This window comes from Euprymna scolopes, chromosome 38, assembly GCF_053919585.1.
Source record: "Euprymna scolopes isolate OS-2025 chromosome 38, ASM5391958v1, whole genome shotgun sequence".
Classification (NCBI taxonomy): Eukaryota; Metazoa; Mollusca; class Cephalopoda; order Sepiida; family Sepiolidae; genus Euprymna; species Euprymna scolopes.
Window position 1 is genome coordinate 48,349,966 of NC_136519.1, and position 25,576 is coordinate 48,375,541.

The window sequence follows — 25,576 nt, forward strand, 5'->3', positions numbered from 1 at the left end:
TTGGTGATGTTCCCGATGTATGATCAAACGAAGTAATCCAGCAGATTCAGGCTAAGGTAGGAGGGGGGAAGGGCAGTGAAAAAAGAGTACAAAGTCATAGCACTCCTTCTGAAGCCAAACCTGAATCTCTTTCAACTTTTGTGCACTCGTGCCACTTTCTACTGCCAATTCCAGGATCTGCCAGCAGCCACCTAATTGAACCAGGGAATCACCACACTCTTCAACGCATCCAGGTACACTTTGGTGTTGACTATCAAGCTGACTTCGAAGATGTGAGGTGGCATGATGCGGACCTTACTTCAAACCACACCAAAGACCATCTGTGGCCAGAAACTTCATTGAGCATGCCCTCAAGCATTGAACTGTCCGGATTTCCATTTTGAGGGTGATGGCAATGGTCCTGTTGTCATAACTTGAATCTGTAGAAAGCATGAGTTCTACAGCAGTACATCTCTGATCTTGCTCATTGAACATTCCGTCACTTTCAGAAGTGATAGAAGGCTCCTATTGCTCTTGAGATTTGTACACAATTGGTCAACTAGTAGATGGTCAGCAACAAAAGAAGAAAACCGGTTTTCATCAAACAGAAATGGAATCATGTTGTCTCTTCTAGAGCGACAGTTTTATTGCTCCAGCCTGTACATGCAGCTAGAGACTGCTTGAGAATTTGATATTCCCTGTAAAATTCCCGTTTCAGAGGAAGCCGAATAGTCCGAGCAGAGATAATACCACAGCATGCAATATATTTCAGTTTTTATTGTTGTTTTATTTTTTCATAGCATGATCTAATTTGTTGTGAATCTTTCATTTTTTTCATGTGCTGTCATTCAACAGGAATTTTAGTCAGGAAATTGGTATCTTTTATTTTGTGTTTTTGCTTCTTCATCTTTGTTTGGCAGAATTTAGTACTAGAATAAATTCTTGTTTAATTTACAGGAAACGAATCTGCGGAAAAATCCAATATCGGATTTTTCGGCTTATACAATTTTTTTTTTTTTTTCTCTGCTAGAATTCCTAGGGGAAATAAGATGATGGAGGGAATATAGAGAAACAGAGGTAAAGATAGTGTAAATAGCGTGGAAGTGAGATAGAGAAACGTGGAATATAAGATAAACCTACAGAAAGAGATCATTATGAGATATGAACAAAAATGTATACGATAAATAAGTTGGGGAAAAAATGATTTCTTAAAAACTAAATTGAAGAGAAAAAAAAGAAGGAAAAAAAGAAGGAAAAAAGAAGGAAAAAGAGAAAAGAAAAAGGAAAGCAAAATATAATCAAGCCCTGAAGGTTGAAGGTTCAATCCTCAGTATGGGCCACCAAAAAGTAAAATTGCGAATTACTTAGGACCTCTATCCGATCATGGCTGATGGAACAAGAACATGCTACCCCTTGTAAAGTAAATAAAGGGTTCCATTCGAAATTCCGTCCAAATTCCCGAGTTCGTCAGAGACATTCCCGAGTCCGACAAGATATCCCTTGAAGAAAGTTGGAGGTTGGATTCCTTCATTATGGATTTTTGTTTTAAATCTAAAATCTTTTAATTCTATATCTGTTGCACTTGAAATGCCTCTTCAGTCCAAAGTCATTCTTATAATAGAAAATGATCCAGAAAGAGAAGATAAAAGAAATACCTAACGTAGAGAAAATAAAAATTATTTAACTGCGAATATTAAAAGTAATTGTCACAAGCAAAAATAGACATCAATCCAGTGAAAAGATTTGTAAAGAATTCCAGGTAAAATTATAAATATTTATTGATTTTAAACTCTGAGTAAAACTAAAATCTATAAATCATACTAGCATGTGTATCCGACGTTGCCCGGTATTTAATGTAACGTAAAATTCCTAAAAAAAAAAAAAAAAAAAAAAAAAATGAGAAGAAATGGGAACATGTACATTCGAATGCTGCACTTCAATTTCTTGTTCTCTGTCAGTGAAGGAGAAATCCTTCACGACTGAGATAATTTTTAATTTTTGTTCCTTTTCTCCACGTTAAAAAACGACCCTGGTGTCTAACTCTGTCCCGTGGGGAGGCATAGTAAATAGGAACATGTGCATGCGAATATTGTTTTTTTTTCTAAACAGTTCAACTTTTGTAAGTAAAAAAAAAAAAAAAACGATACTCAAGCTGAGATCGAAACTAAAACCTAAAGACAGTAAGTCAATTACGATAAACATGTGTACCGATAAACAGTTATCAAACAAATAAAAATCCAATGACCCCCTCCCCACGTACCAATTTTTCAATTTTAACTGCTTAGCAGCCCTTTTTTCCATATAAAAACCAATTGAAAAGTTTTCCACTTGTCTGAATTCCTATGTACCAAATTTCAAGATTTTAGATAAAAAAATTAATTGAGTTGAGAATCGTCCTCACAACACACACATTCTCACTTTTAGAGACATATATAGATGAACGAATTTAGGTAAAAATGGCACCGGCAAAAATGTCATATGTAAATTGACACAAGTGAATAAATAGGAAAATCTCACAATGAGTTTATCAAAATTATTGTTTTGTTGTTTCTTGGTTCTATATCTCTTGTACAATTAATGTCTTTAGTAGATAGATCTTCCAATCATTTGTGACTTCGTATGTTTCTATGCATGTGTTTCTCGCTTATATGTGACTTTATCATTATTATTAGCAAGCTGCCCGGCGTTGCCCGGTTGTAAAATGAGCTTAAATGTGATATTTTAATTTATGTAGATTTTGTATTTATTATGATTATTCTGTTAATCATTATATTGTACCTAATGTATAGTAGCGATTTCTAAAAAAAAAAAAAAAAAAATGACTTTGCTGCCAGTGGCTAGAATTGAAACACAATCATACAACTCTCCAGCCGGATTCCTTAGCCCCAGAGCCACGCATATGTGCATATAAATAGTTAAAAAATAACGATGTTTAATATATGAATGTAGATTTGTGCATGCAAACAAGTTTAATTGACTACTCCTACCAAAATCGACTCTTTTTTTTTTTTTTTTTTTCGATTTTGACCCCTTTGTTGCATTTTTGCTGGCTAAAAACCAAATCGAAAGTCTAACTATCCTATATATCAAATTTCTACTCTGTAGACCAAATATTCAGAGAGGAGTTTGGTAGAGACTTTTCACGCACACACACACATCAACAAAATCACGTGTGTATATATATATATATATATATACATACATATATATATATATATATATATATATATATCCCCGTATGCTAGAACGTTTTTATGTTAAATTCTATGCAGAATGTAGAAACTGTGCATAGAGAGGATTCAGCATAATAGTGAAATGAAACCAACCATCTAATAAGAAACCATACAAAATGAATAAATAGTTAAGGCTTGTTTTTCAAAGAGATATGCAAATTAGTAATCCTTCATGTAGTCGCTCGCATATTTATAACTGAGTATATTAAGAAGTTCGTTTTAATAATTTTGTAAATAAAAAAGTAGGATTTTTATATCAATGTCAGAGCGAGAAAAAAAACTCAACTTTATAGGTATATATATATATATATTAATACGATAGTGTGTTTTATTTTGTGTGTCACACTTGCATCTTATTTTTTCGAGTGACTATCGTTTAATTGTTATGACCTTCCATTTCTTGTAATAAATAATTTTACCAAGAATCCTTCATAAGTTTTGGTTTCAGTTTCGATTATAGCTGATGGCACTCAACTCATCTATTTTTTTTTTCGTTATAAATAATTTTACCAAGAATTCTTCATAAGTTTTGGCTTCAGTTTCGATTCAAGCTGATGCACCCAAGTCATATAGATATATTTTTTATTTTTGAAATCACAACTTTATAAGAATCGAAGAATGAATTTCATAGATTAAAATGACTGTTTTATGCTTTCAAAAATCCAAAATATTGTCAACTTTCAGGAAAATAATAACAACTTAGGATATTACATGTATCTTAAATAGTATGTGACTAAACCCTCTGCCCATCAATGTTTTTTTTTTTTTTACCTGACAACGCCGGGTATGTACAACTAGTCTAACCAATAAATAAACTAAGAATTACTTATAAAGCAGACATTCACTACAATAATTATTCTATTAAAAATAAAAATAAATATCTTTCTTGCTAATACTTTCTTCCATTCTATTTTTGGCATTGATTTTTGTAATTGTTTTAATGCTTTTTTTTTTTTTTTTTTTTTTTTTTTTTTTTGTTAGATATGCTGGAGGTACTACACCTTGGGGTCACCCTAATGTGATTGGATTTGAGACCCCCAGGCATGATGATGGATCACTCGAAGTCATTGGATTCACATATACATCATTGGTGAGTCGCTTCCTCTTTTTCTACTTTAAAAAAAAAAATGTACTCTGTAACAGAGCGCGGACGTGCATATGGCAACTGTATGCAAATATCTGAGCCATGTGCAAAATGACATCTCAGTGTTAGCTATAGGTGTTACATACTGGGTTTATTAAAAGATGACTGATGTTATATATTTGTTGTTGTTCATGTTAGTAAGAGTCTTAGTGTGTTCATGTGTGTGATCATGTTGTGAGATGCTAGATATTATATATATATTCATTGTGAGTGTTCATATTGTTGAGAGATGGAGACAGGTCTTATATATAATGAGATCGACAGGTAGGCTACAGGCTAATACATGAGAGCCGAGCATGTAATTCAATGAGAGGAGATTTATGATATATTGATAGATAGACCGAGAGATAGTGCGTTTGGCATTTACATTTGACAGGTCTGTGAATGGAAGTGTTTCTATAAACATTGATACATATATTTCTTACCTATTTTTGAGATGGTGATTTTCACAAGTTCTTATAATATAAATGGACAATACCTTTTCTGTTGAAAACATAAAACGAAGATGCAGATGCAAAAAGATGAAGTTGTTTGTTTATTCCATTTCGACCGGTCAATGGCTTTGCGTCAAGGAATACAAGTCGTACATGATTCTTCTACAACCTCCGCTTCCAAGGTTCTATCAGCTCAGTCTAACTCCTCTCTTCTCCCTTGACTGACTGAGTCTGCGACTGAGTTTTTTGACTGATTATATTGAGAGCCATGACATCATTACATGACCAACACGTGCATATTAGACACATGGCATGACATGCTTCCGTGTTTAAGCATGCATTGTTACTCACATGTTTCTAACATGCGCGATTTGCACGTTTTGAAAACATTTCTGACGACCAGAAAATTTCCCATTCTCTTTGTTTTACAAAGGAATTTAACCTACTTGTTAATTCTCTAATCGATATTTTTATTATGCATTCTTTCTAAGAATGTGAATAGATTTTCCAGCCAAATTTTATTTACCAAATATTTTAAAAGAATTAGCAATTTAACTGTACATTCCATTTAAAACCTATTGTTCTTTAAAACGTATCTACAGGGTTCGATTCTCGTTTTATCTGATATCATTTTCATTTAACTAATTCTCTTTTTTTTTACTTACATGAAAAGGGGACGGCCCTTCTATCCACCATCTATTTGTAACATAATGCTTATCGCATGTGCGTGAGAGAATCAACAGCAGCCGTAGGATAGATGACTAGCAAAAATATTAACAGCAGCAACCGTCTTAGCACTTATGCAAATCAAGCAAGTGAAATCATCGGAAGGGGAAGAAAAAAGGCAGAAAAAAGGACAACACATAGTCGAGCAAAAATAGAAGCAAGTTGTGTGTCGGGCAAGGTGGACGTGTGAAGTCAAGAGTGAGAAAAACGCTGATTATGGCCGACATGATATGGTGGGGAAAGAAACTTTTAAAAAGCAGATGTTATATAGAAGAGCATTGTAAAACAGTAAAACCAATGTGCACGTGAAAAGACTTTCGAAACAGAAAGAAATGCATTATTGTTGGAAGAACCACGAGTAAATGCATTTCCTTTGCACTGAAACAAAAACGTTAGAGTTGTTTTTATTTCTTTCCTCCTTTTTGTTTGTTCCTTTGTAACGAAGCCTCAGACAACGTGTGGGTTCCCGTGTAAGAGCCACATTACATATTATTCTCGTTCCTGTCACTCTTTTTCTCTTTCTTTTTCTGTTCATTAATAACAAAGAAAGAATAAATATTGGAATACTCTATTTTAAACACTCTTTCTCTTTCTCATATTATTTTAACTATTTGGACAACTGTTCTCATTTTGAGTTAAATTTTCCCAACTTTTCGGTCAATGAGACCACCTATCTTCTTCAGGTGTATCTTGTCAAACTCGGGGGGAAGGTTTCTGTCAAACTCGGAATTTCAAACGAAACCTTTTATTTACTTCACAGCATGCTCTCGTTCTGTCAGCAATGACTGGAAAGTGATTCGCAATTGTACTTTTCGGTCGGTCATGCTAAGAATTGAACCGTCAACCTTCAGAAGAATATCAATTTGCAATTGAATTTTTCAGAGTACTCTAACCAAACAAAACAGAATGGAAAGGAGAACATAGATAGATATATAGACCAGTAAGATAGTAAGATTAGTTGCAAGTGTTAATGGAACTTATAAATGTAAAATAAAAAAGCACCTCCACACCTCCACACCTGTCACAAAAAATACAAAGTAAAACGAATGCTGGTCAATGCCGGGTAGGTGCATATATATATATATATATATATATATATGATGATTGCAACGTCTTGTCAGACGAGTGCCACTCCCCCAGACATGAGCCCAAAAATGCCTTTTTTTTCTAGTTCTACTGGTGAATTCACACGCTCAAGCAGGCATGACACTGAAGATGGTCATTGAGATCAATTGTTACATGCTTCCAGCATTTCAAGCCTCCACGCGTCACAACTTTTCCATCGCCACAGGACGATTTTTATAGACAAATGCCTGAGGGAGTGTCTATACACAGATGATGTTACAGAGTCTTAGCTTTGTACGACAGCTAAGTCTCTCTCTCAGTTCAAGATGTTGAGATCCAGCAACAAGCAAGAGCAAGATAGCCAGCAACAGGTTAAACTGCAGACCAGCTTAATGCGGGTACTGGTCTCCCACTTCATGGTTTTTTAAATCAGAGATTTGCTTCTCCTAGAAAGGTTGCCTTCACCATGGCTTACCCCAACACACACATACATACATACAAACACACACACACACACACACACACACACACACATATATATATATATATATATATATATATATATATCTTGCCAAATTCTTTCAGCATTTACAAAATTTCGGCACATTTTTTACAGATTTGTATCATTATCCGAAAAAATCGAATTATTATGTCAATATCGAATCATTTCATGCACATACTCCTCAGTAAAAATAGATTTTTTTTTTTGCTTAGAAAGAATCATGTATGACAAGCTAAAGTAAAAAAAAATGGAATTCCAAATATTTGACATTGTGTGTTTGCCATCTTAAAATAAAAATTTATATATATATATATATATATATATATATATATATATATATATATGATGATTCCCCAAAGGATGAAACACTAGTGTCTGTAGGTATTTAATAATTATTATGGTAAATAATTATGTCGGCCCCTTAAGAAACTGGTTTCTTATCGTTGAGCACATTACTGTTGAAATAAAGTCGGTCAATTTAGCTTGCATGCACAGATCATCATATAATGATTAGATCACTCTGACAGACGTTAAAAACATTTTTAAAAAATGAATGCTTACATTTCAACAATATTTCACACGGGTAACGGTGGCTGAATGGATTTGTTCCCTGCTAATGGAGTCAGAGATGGTTTTGTTGCCGGGTTCGAATCTCTGCACTAATGATTCCTGAAAGGATTAAACACTAGTGTCTGTAAGTATTTAATAATTATTATAGTAAATATATATATATATATATATATATATATATATATATATATATATATATATATATATATATATTGGTATTTTATATACGAGGTATTCAGATCTGTGCAACAAAATCGATTTGGTCTTTAGCTGCTAAGAAGTAAAAATTGAAAAATTGGAATTTGGCAGGCATAGTTCGACATAATGTGTATGCCCTACACATGCGCAAGAATAAATCTTTAACAAAGCAAAACTATTAAGAGGAGCAAACAACAATATTAAATGAAAGATGAGGAATAAGTTATAACTTTATTATATCAGCAGAACAATAAGGAAAGATTAAGAGAAAAAATAAGAAAAGAAGTTTCTATAGGCCAACGCATTTCGAAGCTAAATGCTTTTCATCAGAAGAAGAGAAGGGCCAGAATAATACAAAATGCAACTATGGAAAACCGTGCTTAATTTTCCCTTTAACATTTCCTTATTGTTCAAGTGTCATATATAACCTTTATTCCTCATCTTTCATTTAATATATATATATATATATATATATATATATATATATATATATTTCTGTGGAAATATTCTTTATTCACTTTTATTTCCTTTTTATATATACCAATCCTTATTTAAGAAGCTCAATGTAATTACAGAGCATATACTGAATGAATAACAAAAGTCTAAATTTCATGATGGTGACCATCTTACAATTTATTCCTTTAATTCAAAATGGCGTAATGAAAGAAAACTATATGGTATTTGCAGCTTCTCTTACAATTTTCGAATTTTTTAATCATGTCCAAACGGATGTTATTTCTAATTGGTGGATTGATTGTTGCTATTCCTTCTGATGAGTTAAGGACAAAATAAGTTCCCTGATTGATATAACAATTAAGTGATTTATTTTGTGCTGCAAAACAGATACTGTCAAGAATCGTAGGTGTTCACTGAATTAAAGGAATAAATTGTAAGATGGTCAACATCATGCATTTTTGAATATAGACTTTTGTTATTCATTCATTCATTATATATATATATATATATATATATATATATATATATATATATATATATATATATATATATATATATATCGAGCAAAAAGAATCTAATTTTGGATTTTTCTTTTTTTGATTTCTTAACTGGCTTTGAAATTGATTAAACTGGCGCTCAATTTTCTATCATATTGTGTGCATGTTCATTAATATGTATGGCCGCAAACTTATTTGTTAATGCATTTCTCATTAAAGAAGATTGACAAAAAGTCTTTGTATTTTTCTTTACAGATTTTTTTGTATTCCAATATATCTGTCTTATTTGATCAACTTTGCATCAATGCATTATAACAAGACAATTTTCGCAGGATCAGATTAAAAGGAGAGAATTGTGTACAAAGTACATGTTTGAGATTTTTTTTTTATTTACGAAGAAGAGATTTGATTTCCACTTGTTCAGCAAATATTCCATACATATATATATGTATATATATAATTTATTTATGCAAACATCGATGGCTACATATGTGCATACATGTTTCTGTAATCACCCATTACTGGGTAGATTACGTTTTCAGGCCAAGAATTACCCTTGAAAACGTATTGATCACTTTTTGGTAGACACATGTTGTTTCATTGGATGTACTTCTAGGAAACTAAACTCTACCGCCATAATATATATATATATATATATATATATATATATATATATATATATATATATATATATATATATCACAGCTGATGCCATTCTCTATCTATCTAAGAGGCAGGTACATCACAGGATGGAGTACTGTTGCCACGTCTTGGTAGGAGATGCTAGAAAGGACTTGTCTTGCCTTGATAGGGTTCAAAATAGACTTCATAGCCTCATAGGAGATGTTCTTTTCTCTTCCCTGCAACCTCTATCTCACAGAACAGATGTTGCGAGTTTGTCTCTGCTTTATCGTTATTTCCATGGCAAGTGCTTGACTGAGCTTCAATCTATGGTTCCCCCCTCGCCAAACTTTCACAAGAAACACTCGTCTAACTAAAAACACTATCAATAATTCCCCCACTCTTTATCCGTGCCTAAACCTAAACATAGATTCCATGAACAAAGCTTCTTTCTTAGAACTGCACGCCTGTGGAATTGTCTTCCGTTTTGCTGCTTTCCAGCTGACTACAATATGGTTGTCTTCAAGTCCAACGTAAACAAGTTCTTGATGAGCCGTTCCACTTAAGTTAACAAATTTACTGAATTTCCATTACTAACGATTACTATATTGCCCAATTGACTACTGTACACTCTTTAACCCTTATCCTCGAGTGGTCTCTGGCCTTGATAAGTGGTTATGCCTATGTAATATATATATATATATATATATATATATTTATATATGATAATATAAAAAAAATGCAGTGTTTTACCTGATATAAGCAATGGTAAACTTAAATCTAATATAAATACCATTATTTATAGTTTTTTCTAGTTAAGCCAGCGATGGGAGGTGACATGTTTTCTGTCCGTTTTATTTCTCAAATCAACTTAACATACCTTTGGACTACTGCACTGTCCATAAAAACAATTTCTATAATTTCAGCTGTTGAAAATGTTCCAACTGAATTATATTCAACTGGATTTAAATTTGGATTTGATTCCTTCTAAAGAATTATTTTCACCTTTCGGATGACCTTTCTTTCTAAAGAATTATTTTCACCTTTCGGATGACCTTTCTTTCTAAAGAATTATTTTCACCTTTCGGATGACCTTTCTTTCTAAAGAATTATTTTCACCTTTCGGATGACCTTTCTTTCTAAAGAATTATTTTCACCTTTCGGATGACCTTTCTTTCTAAAGAATTATTTTCACCTTTCGGATGACCTTTCTTTCTAAAGAATTATTTTCACCTTTCGGATGACCTTTTTTTCTAAAGAATTATTTTCACCTTTCCGATGACCTTTCTTTCTAAAGAATTATTTTCACCTTTCGGATGACCTTTCTTTCTAAAGAATTATTTTCACCTTTCGGATGACCTTTCTTTCTAAAGAATTATTTTCACCTTTCGGATGACCTTTCTTTCTAAAGAATTATTTTCACCTTTCGGATGACCTTTCTTTCTAAAGAATTATTTTCACCTTTCCGATGACCTTTCTTTCTAAAGAATTATTTTCACCTTTCGGATGACCTTTCTTTCTAAAGAATTATTTTCACCTTTCGGATGACCTTTCTTTCTAAAGAATTATTTTCACCTTTCCGATGACCTTTCTTTCTAAAGAATTATTTTCACCTTTCGGATGACCTTTCTTTCTAAAGAATTATTTTCACCTTTCGGATGACCTTTCTTTCTAAAGAATTATTTTCACCTTTCGGATGACCTTTCTTTCTAAAGAATTATTTTCACCTTTCCGATTACCTTTCTTTCTAAAGAATTATTTTCACCTTTCCGATGACCTTGAAAGAATCCTCATGCAAGCTGCAAGGTTATGCCCGGTTTTTTTTTATTATTTTTTACATTTCCTACATTTTTCCACTCGTTGCTTTTTAAAGGACACGCACATCTTTGCAATTTATAACTATATTAAATTACAGTTTCATTTAATGCCATAACCAGCAAATTCTAGCATTGCTACAAATATAATTTGCTGATTTCTTTCTGTCCTCTGATGAGAAGAATAGCAAGAATAGCATTCTTTGAAACTCCACGGAATAAGGACTTTGTGAATCGTTTTTTGGAGTATTCAGTCAAACAATAAATTTGATTGTAAATTTGAACTTGCAGTTTTAATTTTCTTATATATATATATATATATAATGAAAACAATTTTACATGGTCGTGACACTGGACATGCTAATGTTTCCGACAAATTGTCAGTTAAAACCAGAAGTCCTTGTCAGGCGACTTAATAAATGGTTCCGTGGAAAGCAACCATTTATTAAGTCGTCTGACGAGAACTTCTGGTTTTAACCGACCATTTGTCCAAAACATTAGCATGTCCAGTGTTCCGACCATGTAAATTTGTTTTTATTCATAATAACAGTAATAATAATGATAATAATATATATATATATATATATATATATATATATATATATATATATATATATATATATACTTCAGAATAAAATTATCTAAAACTCAACTGGTATGGAAACCTGTGATTATAGGTCTTACGAAGTATTATTGGCAGTAATATTCTATAAATAAAGATTGCTCAGTATACAAGATAGAGCAGAAAGCGGTTTTATTTTATTTTATTCACAATCTGAAGTTATTTTGTAGTGGAATTTGAAGCTCATCTTCTATAATTATATACACATATTAAATATATAAAATTATATGTTTATTATTAAGCAGATCCACCGGACCTATATAATAATTTATTTACCGGACTCATAATATAAACAAAGAAAATTTCCAGGAAAATGCCTACTTCTGACTATTACCTAGTGATGTAGATTACTCAAAATACAGATTGGATCACATTACCTCACTGCTATCAAAGACATTCACTTCGTATTTTACCATGCAATTTGGATGTGAATTTCTATACCCTTTTCATTAAGTTCCCTTACTCTATGATATTTAAACACTGAAAAAAAACTTTTCATTGTGATTTTCCATGTCTTACTGACTTTAGCAAATAAGGTGTAAGCCATTATAATTATTTACTAATAATAAACCATTATAATTATTTGCTAATATTTTCTCCTCTGAAGAGATGGTAGACACGAAATCCTATAGGATAAAGAGCTATAATATTTCAAATGTATTCTTTGTCTTACAAAGAATCTTTTGATTGGAAATTTAACCATTTCACGTCATAAATTTTTAATTTTATTGAATGACTAAAATTTTATATACATCGTGAAATAAATGTTACAGAAAACTTTATTATATCAGCAATAAGATCAAAAAGGAAGGAAGATGAGAAAAGGAGAAAGAAAAACTTATTTAGACCATGGCATTTCAAAACTCAATGCTTCTCAGCAGAAGAGGAGAAAAGCCAGCATTATACAAAAGTAAACACCTTTTAGTTTAGAAATGAATATATATATATATATATATATATATATATATATATATATATATATATATATATATATAAAAGAAACATCTAAACAGGAAAATGACTCTAAGTCTCTATGAGTAGGAAGAGTAAACCGAATAAATGGGAACCACAAAATGGGAGTAGAAAAAACAAACGGGGGGGAGGGGAGATAAGAAAGACGAAAGTGCATATAATGAGGAGTACGTGAGAAAAGCTAAAGACAGAAATAAACAGAAAAAATTCCAAACTTTAAATGGTTTTCCATGTCCATGAAATTGCATTCTGGAGAAAAAAAAAACAAAAACAAAACGAAAATAGTCCAAAATGTGATGAGCCGATGGTATGAATCCAAATGGAGAGCCTGAGGTTGAAACGATAAGAATCCAACTTAAATATCCTCAAGAGAATTCCGTGTGTTGTCAGTTCCACCCATTAAATCTGGATATGCAGGCATGTTGGAATATAAGTATATATAAGCATGCAGAATATGATATATACACAGCAAAAATATTGGATATAACAGACAAACAATATGCAAAAATATATAATGAAGCAGATATAGTAAACGAGTATATTAGGTTGGTGCAAAAATAATGTTGTTTATATGAATGTATAGCTAAACGTCAAAAAATGACATTATTTTTGAACCAACCTAATACTAGATTTCCCATAACGCGTATATGTTATAGCTAGCTATGGAATAGTTAGTATATCGCCAAGAAGTGGCATCTCATTTTACATTAAATTTATACAGGAAAGTGATCCCCCACACTAAAATGTTAAATTTTAATTATTAAAAAAAAATATTTCCTTTATATTATCTTTAAAGGCCGATGAAACGTATTAGTAGATTTTGATTTCTTTTTAGGATGTCAACTATGCTGGGTTAGATCGTAAAAAAAAAACAATATTTTTTTTTTATATATAAATTGATCAAGTAGTTTTTTTTTTTACAGTAGAAGAACATATTTGCTTTGTTTTTTTTTTTTGTTTGAAAACAATTCCAGCTTGTGATCAAAACTAGGACTTAATTCCAACTTGTGATTAAAACTAGGACTTAATTAAAAAATATGCTTTCATGTCCAAAATTATTTACGATTATTTTATTTGTATTTTTAATGAAAAATTTAATAATTTTTAATAAAAATACAAATACAATAATCGTAAATAATTTTGGACATGAAAGCATATTTTTTAAGTCCTAGTTTTAATCACGCACAACTTGGTAAAGAAAATATTTTTACAAAATATGTAGGTGCACCTGAACAATCGGCAGTCACATACAATTTTTCCTTTTCGTCTTGTTTTAACTATTTCTGCGGATTATTGGACAGTAAGCTACCAGATTATTTTTTAAAAAATTGAAAAAAAATCAATATTTAAAGATTTGGGAGGGAGTTCAGTTTCACATACAACGTTCTAGTAAATCGATCCCCCATTTTTAGAACCGATTTGCAGCCCCGATTTCACGTTGGCTTCTTCAGCACCCCTTCCCCCGGCATTATTATTACTTTTTCTTTTGCGACTATTCACTTTCAGAAATGTTCGGTCTGACCCCACCCCACCCCCACCCCACCCCCACCCGTCATTATTTTTTATTTATTTACGAATTTTTAAAAGGTGTCTTGGAATTTAACAATCTGCACTATTTTTAAAATAGTACTAGTTGGCCCTTAAAGGGTAAGATTAAAAACGTTCTAAATAAAAAGTGATTTTGAGATTTTATTGTCTTGAGAAAACATTTTTTTAAGTGATGAGTGAAAAATATAAAACTCAGGAAGCCTCCAGAGCACTACTGCAAGCACTAATTAAAATTAAGGAGGCCCTACTAAAAGCACTACTAAAACCAAGTTTGTACCCTCCTCTTTGAAGAGAAAATATTTTTTAAGGCTTGAAAAAAATAAATCATCAGAAAAATTCTTGACCTGGAAACGCCGGGTATGTACAGCTAGTTGTATAATAAAAGCAAAAACGAACAACACACTTAACTTAATTTGTGAACACCCCCCACACTCCAGGAGGCATTAAAAAGTTATACATAAAAAAGAGGAAAAAATGTTATAAGTAGGTTAGAAATGATTCAGCAAGGTGAACCAAGGCGGTGGGATGAATAGTCAAAATAGTGGTCGAATAAGACAAATGATCCGGACATATGATTTCTGATCCTGAAGTAAATATATTTAGAAGATTTGAGTTAATTTACCACAGTTTTTAGTTTGTGGGAGTTGACGACAGTTTATGGCTCGAAGCAGATTAGGAGATAAAGATGCTTTGGCAGACAGTTATCAACAGATAACGCTTCTCCGTTATCAAACACACACACACACACACACACACACACACACACACACACACACACACACACACACACACACACACTCAGAGCACAACTGAGTTATACCAGCAACTTTAAACCTCATGTAAATCTATACTAAAAAACTAAATAGACAAATAGAAATATTTCTATACTGTTGTATTGTCGGGTTTATATAACTGTGTCTATGTATGTCTAGTTTATATAAAGTATACATATCCTTGTAATCGATGTTCGTGCATCGTCTAGTTGTTAGAATTATAAACACAGTTACATTTCTTCATATATGGGGTGTCTATATGCGTCGATCTGTTACGTTTATATTTAATAGTCTTTTTATGTCCATAATTCTAATAAGTTTATATTTTTATGTGCATAATTCTAATAAGTTTTGCTTAATCATTACTATTACAAAATACGAGGATAACTTCAAAAGGAAACACTCCCAGCTTTCTAACTCAAAAAGTTGAAGAGTTACAAAGATAGGAATGGTACCATTAAAACGAGCAATCTTTGTACTCCAGAATTTTTTTTCTACATAGTCATCACGATTTTCAATGCATTTTTCGCCAGCCATGGACGATGGCTGTGCATGGTTGTCCAGAGCACACTTTGTCATTCGAGGGTTGTTCCAAAAGTAAAGCTCTTTTTTTTTTTAACTAAAAAAGCTGAAGAGATACAGAAAAGAGAATGGTATCATTAAAACAAGTGACCTTTTGACGTTTCTGAATTTTTGAGATAACGATTGGTTATACGTATTATTTAGATTCATTGGATTACTGTTCTCATCTTGAGTGTGATTTTCACAACATTTCGGTTGATGTAACCTCCGACCTTCTTCAGGTGTATCTTGTCAAACTCGGGAATTTGGACAATAACTAAGTAGACCTAGTATAGAATTTAATACGATATGGAAACCATTAATTGTAAACAACAGATAATATATACCAGTAATAAGTAAAAACTTTAGTATATATATATATATATATATATATATATATATATATATATATATATATATAGTAATAATTAGTGATATTTACAACTAGAAATAAAATAAGTTTAAAGCTCCTAAAATTCGCCGCCAGAATTGTTTGCAAGGACTTGTGGCGGAGTGGTTAAAGTACTTGGAAAAATCAAAGGCTGAGGGAACAAGAGCATGCTACCCTCGTGAAGTAAATGAAGTGTTCTGCTCAAAATTCCGCCCAAATTCTCAAGTTCGACAGAAACATTCCAGAGTTTGACAAGATACACCTGAAAAAGGTCGGAGGTTACATTGACCGAAACATTGTGAAAATGACACTGAAAATGAGAATAGTCGCCCGATGAATCCAATTGATATGAGTGGCCTTTTGTGCTCCAGAAGTTGTTTTTTATATCGTCATTACCGTTCAGTCATCATAGTAATGCCATTTTAAATTGTCTCAGATCCATTTAGCGAGAATAAAAAATAGGAGACATTACTTTTTGAACGGCTCTTGTACTAAAAACAATTCAGTGATAACACATTTAGAGGATATGATAGGAGTGCGTAGAATAACGCTTTTTAAAAACAAATCAATGAAAATTGTCGATAACATTTTTTTGATACTTGCACTTTTTTTTGCATGGAAAATTTATTGTTCTCTGAACTTGGACATTTTTATTGAAGAAACTAACGAATAAAAATATTCAAGCAGACAGCAAATACGGATCTGTATAAAAATAAACATCCAATGTTGAAGGGAGTATATCCTTCTTTCTTTTAAAATGAAAAAAGCATTTGAACTAATTTGAACGATACTAGGAGGGGGAAATATTTAAACATTACTGACAAAGCAGAGACTTAAAACTATAAAATAAAGAACAAACGGATCCCTTTCTTAAAGAATTACTGAAACGTAATGGAATTAAGTTTTTTTTTTATATAACGTCAGTCAGAGGACAATGGCCGGAATAGTTTATTAGGATTTGGTGAATGCACAAAGGAGATTTCAAAATAAGATCGATTCAAGTCTGACCAGAATTATCTTTTTAATTGGAAACAAAGGAAAAAGAATGCTTGTTGACGTCAATCGTTGTGTAAGCAAGAGTAGTTCATATAGATAAATGGACAGAATAGTTTATTAGGATTTATTGAATAAACAAAGCAAGATCAATGCAAAAAAAAAAAAAACAAACAAAAACATCTGGATTCTGGTCAGAAATATCTTTCGGATTAGAAACAAGAAATTGCTCGGAATGTTTGTTGGCATGAACCGTTACGTAAACAAAAGGAATTGACATAGATAAATGGACAGAGATGAGGGAATGGAAAAAAGCAGACCTTTTTTTTTTTTAAATGTTATCACTTATCAATACTAAAAGCTACTTGAGGAAAAAGACTTATAACAGTGACGTAGAGAACTTTTTAGGGCAGGTGCTAAAGTGAAAAAAAAAGCGGCAAATATATAGTAATTGTAAAGCAGAGGCCAATAATACATTCATTTTTTAAAACAAAAGTAAAAGGGGAAAGTATTTGCCCTCCCTCCCATGAATGTCCTGGCTAATATAAGTATGGCTCTCGTCTGGGGGAGGCTGCATGTTTTGTCAATCTTCTGGGTTTGACCTTTACTCCTGATCTGAAATGAAACACGTACATGATCCCCATCTGGCATCAATTGGGATGGATGGCTCTCGTCTGGGAGAGGCCCCGTGTTTTGACAAGCTTCTAGGTTTGACCTTTACTCCTGATCTGAAATGGAACACATACATCAAGTCTGTTGTCAAGGTCGCTGGAAAGATGGTGGGATCCTTCTACCGCTCCAGAAGATATCTCACTAATGATGCAATTCTCTATCTATATAAAAGCCAAGTACATCCAAGGATGGAATACTGCTGCCATATCTGGGCAGGAGCTGCTAAAAAACAGCCTATCCTGCCTTGACAGAGTACAAAATAGACTTCGTGGCTTAGTGGAGGATGCCCTTTTCTCTACCCTGCAACCTCTCTCCCACAGAAGAGATGTTGCGAGCCTATCCTTGTTTTATCGTTATTTCCATGACAGGTGCTCGTCTGAACTCCAATCTCTGGTCCCCCCTCGCCAATCTTTCACGAAAAACACCCGTCTAGCTGAATCCACTGTAAAAATTTCCCCTACTCTTTATCTGTGCCTAAATCAAAACGTGGATTCCATGAACAAAGCTTCTTTCTTAGAACTGCACGCCTGTGGAACTCTGTTCCGTCTGCCTGCTTCCCACCTGACTCAGCTTGGATGTCTTCAAGTCCAACATTAACAAATTCCTAATGAACCGCCCCCTTAAGTAAACACTTCATCAAATCTTCACACTAACGTAATGTACTTGCAATAACCCTTATCCCTGAGTGGCTTCCGGGCCTTGATAAGTGGTGACCACTGTGTAAAAAAAAAAAAAAAAAAAAAAAAAAAATCAAATCTGTTGCCAGGGACGCTGGGAAAATAGTGGGATCCTTCTACTGCTCCAGAAGATATCTCACTACTAATGCAATTCTCTATCTGTATAAAAGCCAAGTACATCCAAGGATGGAGTACTGCTGCCACATCTGGGCAGGAGCTGCTAAAAACAGCCTATCCTGCCTTGACAGAGTACAAAATAGACTTCGTGGTTTTCTCTTCCCTGCAACCTCTCTCCCATAGAAGAGACGTTGCGAGCCTGTCTTTGTTTTATTGTTATTTCCATGGCAGGTGCTCGTCTGAGCTCCAATCTCTCGTCCCCCCTCGCCAATCTTTCACGAGAAACACCCATCTGGCTGAAACTACTGTCAATAATTTTCCCCACTCTTTCTCTGTGCCTAAATCCAAACGTAGATTCCATGAGCAAAGCTTCTTTTTTAGAACTGCACGCCAGTGGAACTCTCTGCCGCTTGACTGTTTCCCACCTGACTACAACTTGGACGTCTTCAAGTCCAACATAAACAAACTCCTGACAAACCGCCCCCTTAAGTAAGACACTCTATCAAAACCCCCAATACTAATGATTACTACAATACTATCTCATTGATTACTGTACACGCAATAACCCTTAGCCCTGAGTGGCCTTCGGGCCTTGATAAGTGGTGACCCCCATGTAAAAAAAAAAAAAAAAAAGTAGGGCTATGACAACAGCATATTATTTTCCTTGTTTTGATTCTCAGGTATATATCCATTGATATCTTCTATGTTTTCATGTAGAGTGATGTGGTTCTCGGTTGATTGTGTCTAACTCTGTCGATATATACTGGAGAGTCAAAACAGTAAAAAGAATATACTCTTGTTATAGTCCTTCTAATAAGACAGAATGATTGTAAGTTTAAAGATGAAGCATATTTTGATGAGATTTGAAAATGATTACTGAGTTTCATTGCTTATGTGGTTGGTGTATGACAAATGTTTATTGATCTTGGATTTGAAGGCATCTCTGTTGTAATGTGCAGGGAAGCAGTCTAGTACTACAAAGATTAAAATGAAGATATAATAAGGCTAAACCGTATGAATAGAATCCTTATTTTCAATTTTTATTAAAATTCATCACATGATTTTATAAAATGATATGAATCTTAATCGTAAAAAAAAAAGCTTCTTTCTTAGAACTGCACACCTGTGGAACTCTCTTTAGTTTACCTGCTTTCTAGCTGTCTACAATATGGTCGTCTTCAAGTCCAATGCGAACAAGTTCTTGATGAACCGTTCCTCTTAAGTAATCCAATTTACCAAATTTCCACTAATAACAATTACTACATTTCCTATTGACTACTGTACACTCATTAACCTTTATATTCGAATGGCCTCTGGGATTTTATAAGTGGTAACTCCTTTGTAAAAAATAATGTCATTCAGGTTTGGATTGGTTTGGGAGTCCTTGTATGCATTAAGTTGATTCAATTCCATATCAGTACAATGTTAGCGTAGAGTTATAGCCATGTAAATTCGAAAGGATATTGAATTCATAAGCAGTTCTTGTAAATTGAACACACATTTTCGTCAGGGGAAATAACTTAAACAATGTTAATTTTTGCAGTTAGGTGTCGTCGTTGTCCTTCCTTATCCAGCATCTGACAGTTCAGCTTGTTCTGTCTTAATATAACGTTAGATATATTTGCATGTGCATGATTTACTCCTAAAGTAATTAACCGATCATTACAGATTTTAGAACACAGCAGCTACGTGTAAGAGGTTCAAAAGTGGGTTATATTTAGTTTGATGCAATTGAGTTAAGAGTGAGGAAACTGTTTGTGAAAATTCAAATGCCTTCAGTGAAATTTATCAAAAATATCAGATGTCGATTAATATTCCCCAAACTTATAGTTTTTTTTAGAATTGTAAAGGTTTTTAGTACTTTAAGGGTGTTTTTTGTATTTTAAAGATGTTTTTTAGTATTTTAAATGTGTTTTTAGTATTTTAAAGGTGTTTTTAGTATTTTACAGGTGCTTTTTAGTATTTTAAATGTGCTTTTTAGTATTTTAAAGATTTTTCAACTATTTTAAAAGTTTTTAATTTTTTAAATATCTTCTAGTATTTTAAAGGTTTTTTAAAAGTATTTTAAAGATTTTTTTAGTACTTTAAAGGTTTTTTAATATTTTAAAGGCTTTTTAGTATTTGAAAATTTTTTTAGTATTTTAAAGGTTTTTGAAAAATATTTTAAAGGTTTTTTTTAATATTTAAAAGGAGTTTTAGTACTTTAAAGGGTTATTTTAGAGGGCATAATATGGATATAATCCGCCATTTTGAAAATTTCAGTATTTCAGATTTACATTGAATTTGATCCATAGTAATTAGACACCTATTAAGCAAAATTTTCTGAATTACAACTGGTGTTACCAGATCAGGCCGTCTCAAAATACCAGCTTCCTGGCCTAAAACTCCCCAAACATTGATGTTATTGTATATTTTGTTCCCTTTGCAAAATGCAATCATCTTTTGCAAAGCGAGAAAAAGAAAGGAATTTTTCTCTACAAAACAACCAAACCAAACACCATGAATAAATATTTGCAGATATAAAAACTTGAAACCTAAAACATTAACTAAAATGTGTAAATTCGTTATTAAATGACCTAAAATGGGTTGATATGCTGTAATACAAAATAACCAAACCAAAAGCCATGAATAAATATTTGAAAATATTAAGAACTTGAAATATAAAAACGCTTTTACTAAAATGAGAGGATTCAGCATTAAATAACCGGAAAAGGACTGATATGCCGTATAACAAACCAATCCAAACCCGAATATCAAGTTTTAAGATATTTTCCAATTAAGCTTTAAAGTTTAGTCATTTTATAAAATGATGTAATGAATATCAATTAAAATTGAAAATAAGGATTCTATCCATAAGGATATAGGATCCTCATTATATCTTGATTTTAATCTTTGTAGGACTAGACTGCTTCCCTGCAGATTACAACTCCGATGTCTTCAAATCCAAGATCAACAAACATTTGCCATACACCACCCCCATAAGCAATCAAACTCAGTAACCATTTTCAAATCGCATCATAATATGCTTCGTATTTAAACTTACAATCATTCTTTCTTATAAGCTTTTATCCTCGAGTAGCTTTAGGCGTTGATAAGTGATGTAAATGGAAATAAAAACGTTTTTTTTGTTGTTTTTGGTGAATCCTATGTAAACATACGCTCATTAGCCCTATGTAAACCTAGGAGTCACCACTTATCAAGGCTCAGAGGCCACTCGAGGATAAGGGTTAATGAGTGTATAGTAGTCAATGGGATCATATCGAAGTAATCGTTAGTAGTAGAAATTTGGTAAATTGGATTACTTAAGGGGACGGCTCATTAATAATTTGTTTACGTTGGACTTGAAGACTACCAAGTGGTAGTCAGCTGGAAAACAGGCAAACGGAAGGGAGTTCCATAGGCGTGCAGTTCTAAGAAAGAAACTTTGTTCATGGAATCTACGTTTAGATTTAGGCACAGTGTGGGGAAATTATTGATAGTGGTTTCAGCTATAAGAATGCTTTTCATGAAAGTTTGGCGAGGGGGGACCACAGATTGGAGCTTAGACGAGCACTTGTTCATGAAGATAACGATAAAGCAGAGATAGACTCACAACGTCCCTTCTGTGGTGCAAAACTGTTCGTGGAATTGATTTTTGTCAATCCTGGGACGGGTATTCATCTAGCTCATTCTAAATGTTCTTTTTATTTACATCCGGAATAAAAATAAATAAATAAATAAATAAAACCTGTAATTGTTATCCAATCATGATGAAATAATATATTTACAACATAAAACAATCATCTTATTAACCTTAATTCCTTTTCTTTTATACGTTTAGATTTCATTAATGGTGGTTCCCTTTATGCAATCAATGGAGGAAAATAAAAATAAAAAAACATTACGTGTATGTGAGTTTGTGTGTTTGTGTGATTTGTTGCTGTTTCTGATGAATCTATAAACTTTGTTCCCCGCGTTTGCGTTTATTACTTATAATGCATTTCCTAAGAGCTGATCAAGAAATCAATAATGTGCTTTTACCAAAAACCTGGAATGGCGCGCAAAGTGCATCGCAGAGTATGAATGGCGTAGCGCGCGTTCTTTCGTTTCTTTTCATTTCCCGTTTTTAGTTTGTATTTTGGCCTTACGAATGCAAACGCTAATTCTGTTCTCTTATTTATTTTACAACTTTTTATATATATATATATATATATATATATATATATATATATATATATATATATATATATTGTGGGAGGTTACATTTTTCTTGCACATTTGTGAACATTATCTACCCAATTAATCGATCAGGATTGGGTATTTGTAGAACGCGATGGAGGAGGAGGAGGCGGAGTGCTAGGTAATCGATAAAACAAAAATTAATTACCAATAAAAAAAATGAGCTAAAATAAAAAGGATGAAAAAATATCCATAATTAATTTATTGATTTCTCGAATCGATTTTTTTTTGTTTATTATTTGCATAACTTATTTGTCCACAACTTTAATTAATTCGAACATAGACTAAGCCAATAGATGGTGTTTATTTATGTTACCATGACAACAATTTGAACATAGCCAAAGCCATGCATGGGTAACCTTTGTATATCTTTGGGTATTGGTTTGCTGTAACATCGCAGGAACAAACAAATAAAAGAAATATAAATCTAAGCATTTTTTTAGTGCAAATAATATGCCTTTATTCGTGGTTCTTTCAAAACAACGTATTTCATTATATATTATATATATTATATATTATCTATATATTATATATATATATATATATATATTATCTATATACATTATTATCTATATATATTATATATATTATCTATATATATATATATATATTATCTATATACATTATATATATATTATATATATATTATATATATATATTATCTATATTATATATATTATCTATATATATTATATATATTATATATATTATATATATATAATTATTTTTTTATTTTACTATAATAATTAAATACCTACAGACACTAGTGTTTCATCCTTTTGCGAATCTTCAGTGCAGTGTGTAACGATTAATACCAGTCGTATATATAATATTCGTCCTTCTATGTGATCATCTAGCTCATCTCATGGGTAGTGCTGTCGGGCCTGCTAAAAACTTAAATCGTCCGGATTATAGTGATCTAACGTCTTTCCTAACTTCCGGCGTGGCTGTTACCGGAAGCGGTGACAAGGCAAATCAGGTCCTTCACTTTTTCTCTCATGCCTATATCTCCCCTATGCATGCACTCTTTTTTATTCGTTTTTTTTTTTATCGTTCTTTTTTTATTATTTAGTAATTATTGAAAAGTTTTTCGGACTTATTTTAATTAAGAATTATTGAAATTGTATTTTTTTAAAGAATTATTGAAAACACTTTTTGTGCTCTTTAAAAAAAAGATATAGAAAACACTTTTCAAAATCTGTTAAAACTATTTTGGGAATATTATGTATTTGATACGTTTTTTACAATGTTTGAAATTTTGTTATTTTGATTTCAATAATTTAATTTTTATACTTTCGTAAGCATATTTATTATGTAAATTAAAAAAAATATATTTTTATAATTTCATAAACATATTTCTTATAAAATTTTAAATCATATAAAAACTTTTTATCTGCATACTTTTGTTAATTTTTATTGTATATTTTTCTATAATACTATTTTCATATATTTTATTTCAATAAATCGTTTCACAGTAGACATACTGAAGAATAATAAAAGCGAAGGAACTGATATGCCTTGTCACCGATTCCGGTAGCAGTCATGCTGAAGGTTAGGAAGTACGTTACCTGACTATAATCACCGTTCGTTATGTAAACAGACTTTTTCAAACTTTTTTATTTGTTTAAACTATACATCTATAAACCCTATATACTCAATGAATTCTTAATCTACAGACTTGAAATTTGGTATATAGGCATTCAGGCATGTGGAAAACTTTTTAATTGGTTTTAATCCGGAAAAAAAGGCTGCTAAGTGGTTAAAATTGAAAAAAAAAATGGTACTTGGGGCGGTCATCGGATTTTATACCCATTGTTTCACGACTGTGTATACGCGAATCGTTCGCATTATGTTAAGAATAAGTAAGTTAGAAAACACTTTGTAAAGAGCGTATCAAGATGGCCGAATGGTTATCGTACTTGACGCATTGTCTTTAGCTTTTTGTTTTGATCTTAGCTCGAGTATTTTGGGGTTATTTTTTTTTTACTTACAAGAAGTTAACTGTTTAGAAAAGTCATAATACTTGCTTGCATAACTCTGTTTCTTTCCGTTTTTTTTTACTTCACTTTTTAAAGGAATTTAACGCAACGGCGTAGCAAAGGTGGGGCGAGGGGTAGGGTCCGCCCCGGGCGACACTTGCCAGGGGACGGCATTTTGAGAGGGTAAAAAAGATAAATGAAAATAAATGAAAGCAAACAAAAAATCTGAAATTTTATGCCGAAAAGGTTGTAAAACATCGGGACTTTTAGAAATATCGGAATCAGAAAAATGTGTCCCTATTTTATGAGCGGCACACGTCAGGGGCGGCATTTTGAGAAGGTAAAAATAGAAAATAGAAAAAATAAGTAAAAGCTAAAAAAAAAATCGGAAGTTTTTAACGAAAAATGTGTAAAAAATCCGAACTTTTGGAGATATTGGACTCGGAAAAATGTCTCCCTATTCACATGCCAGGGGATGGCATTTTAAAAGGGTAAAAATAGAGAATAGAAAAAAATAAATAAAAATAAATAAAAGCTAACAAAAAATTTGAAATTTTATACCGAAAAAATATCGGAACTTTTGGAGGTATCGGAATCAGAAAAAATGTGTCCCTATTTTCCGAGCAGCGCATGTCAGGGGGGAGCATTTCGACAGGGTAAAAAAGAAAATTAGAAAAATTAATTTAAATTAAATAAAAACTAACAAAATATCTTAAATTTTATCCCGAAAAGTTTATAAAATATCGGAACTTTTGGAGGTATCGGAATCGGAAAAATGTGTCCCTATTTTACGAGTGGCACATATCAGGGGGCG

The 25,576-nt window shown here is 32.2% G+C and overlaps 1 protein-coding gene across 1 annotated transcript in view; it reads left to right on the plus strand.

The window, feature by feature from the left end:
* The window catches only part of LOC145263137 (diacylglycerol kinase zeta-like), a 1,403,365-nt gene that overhangs the window by 1,190,676 nt on the left and 187,113 nt on the right, over positions 1-25,576 (plus strand). Inside the window, exon 16 of the mRNA XM_080120103.1 lies at positions 4,194-4,302. Within this exon, the coding sequence (XP_079976229.1) occupies positions 4,194-4,302 (109 nt within the window). The remainder of the gene's footprint in view (positions 1-4,193; positions 4,303-25,576) is intronic.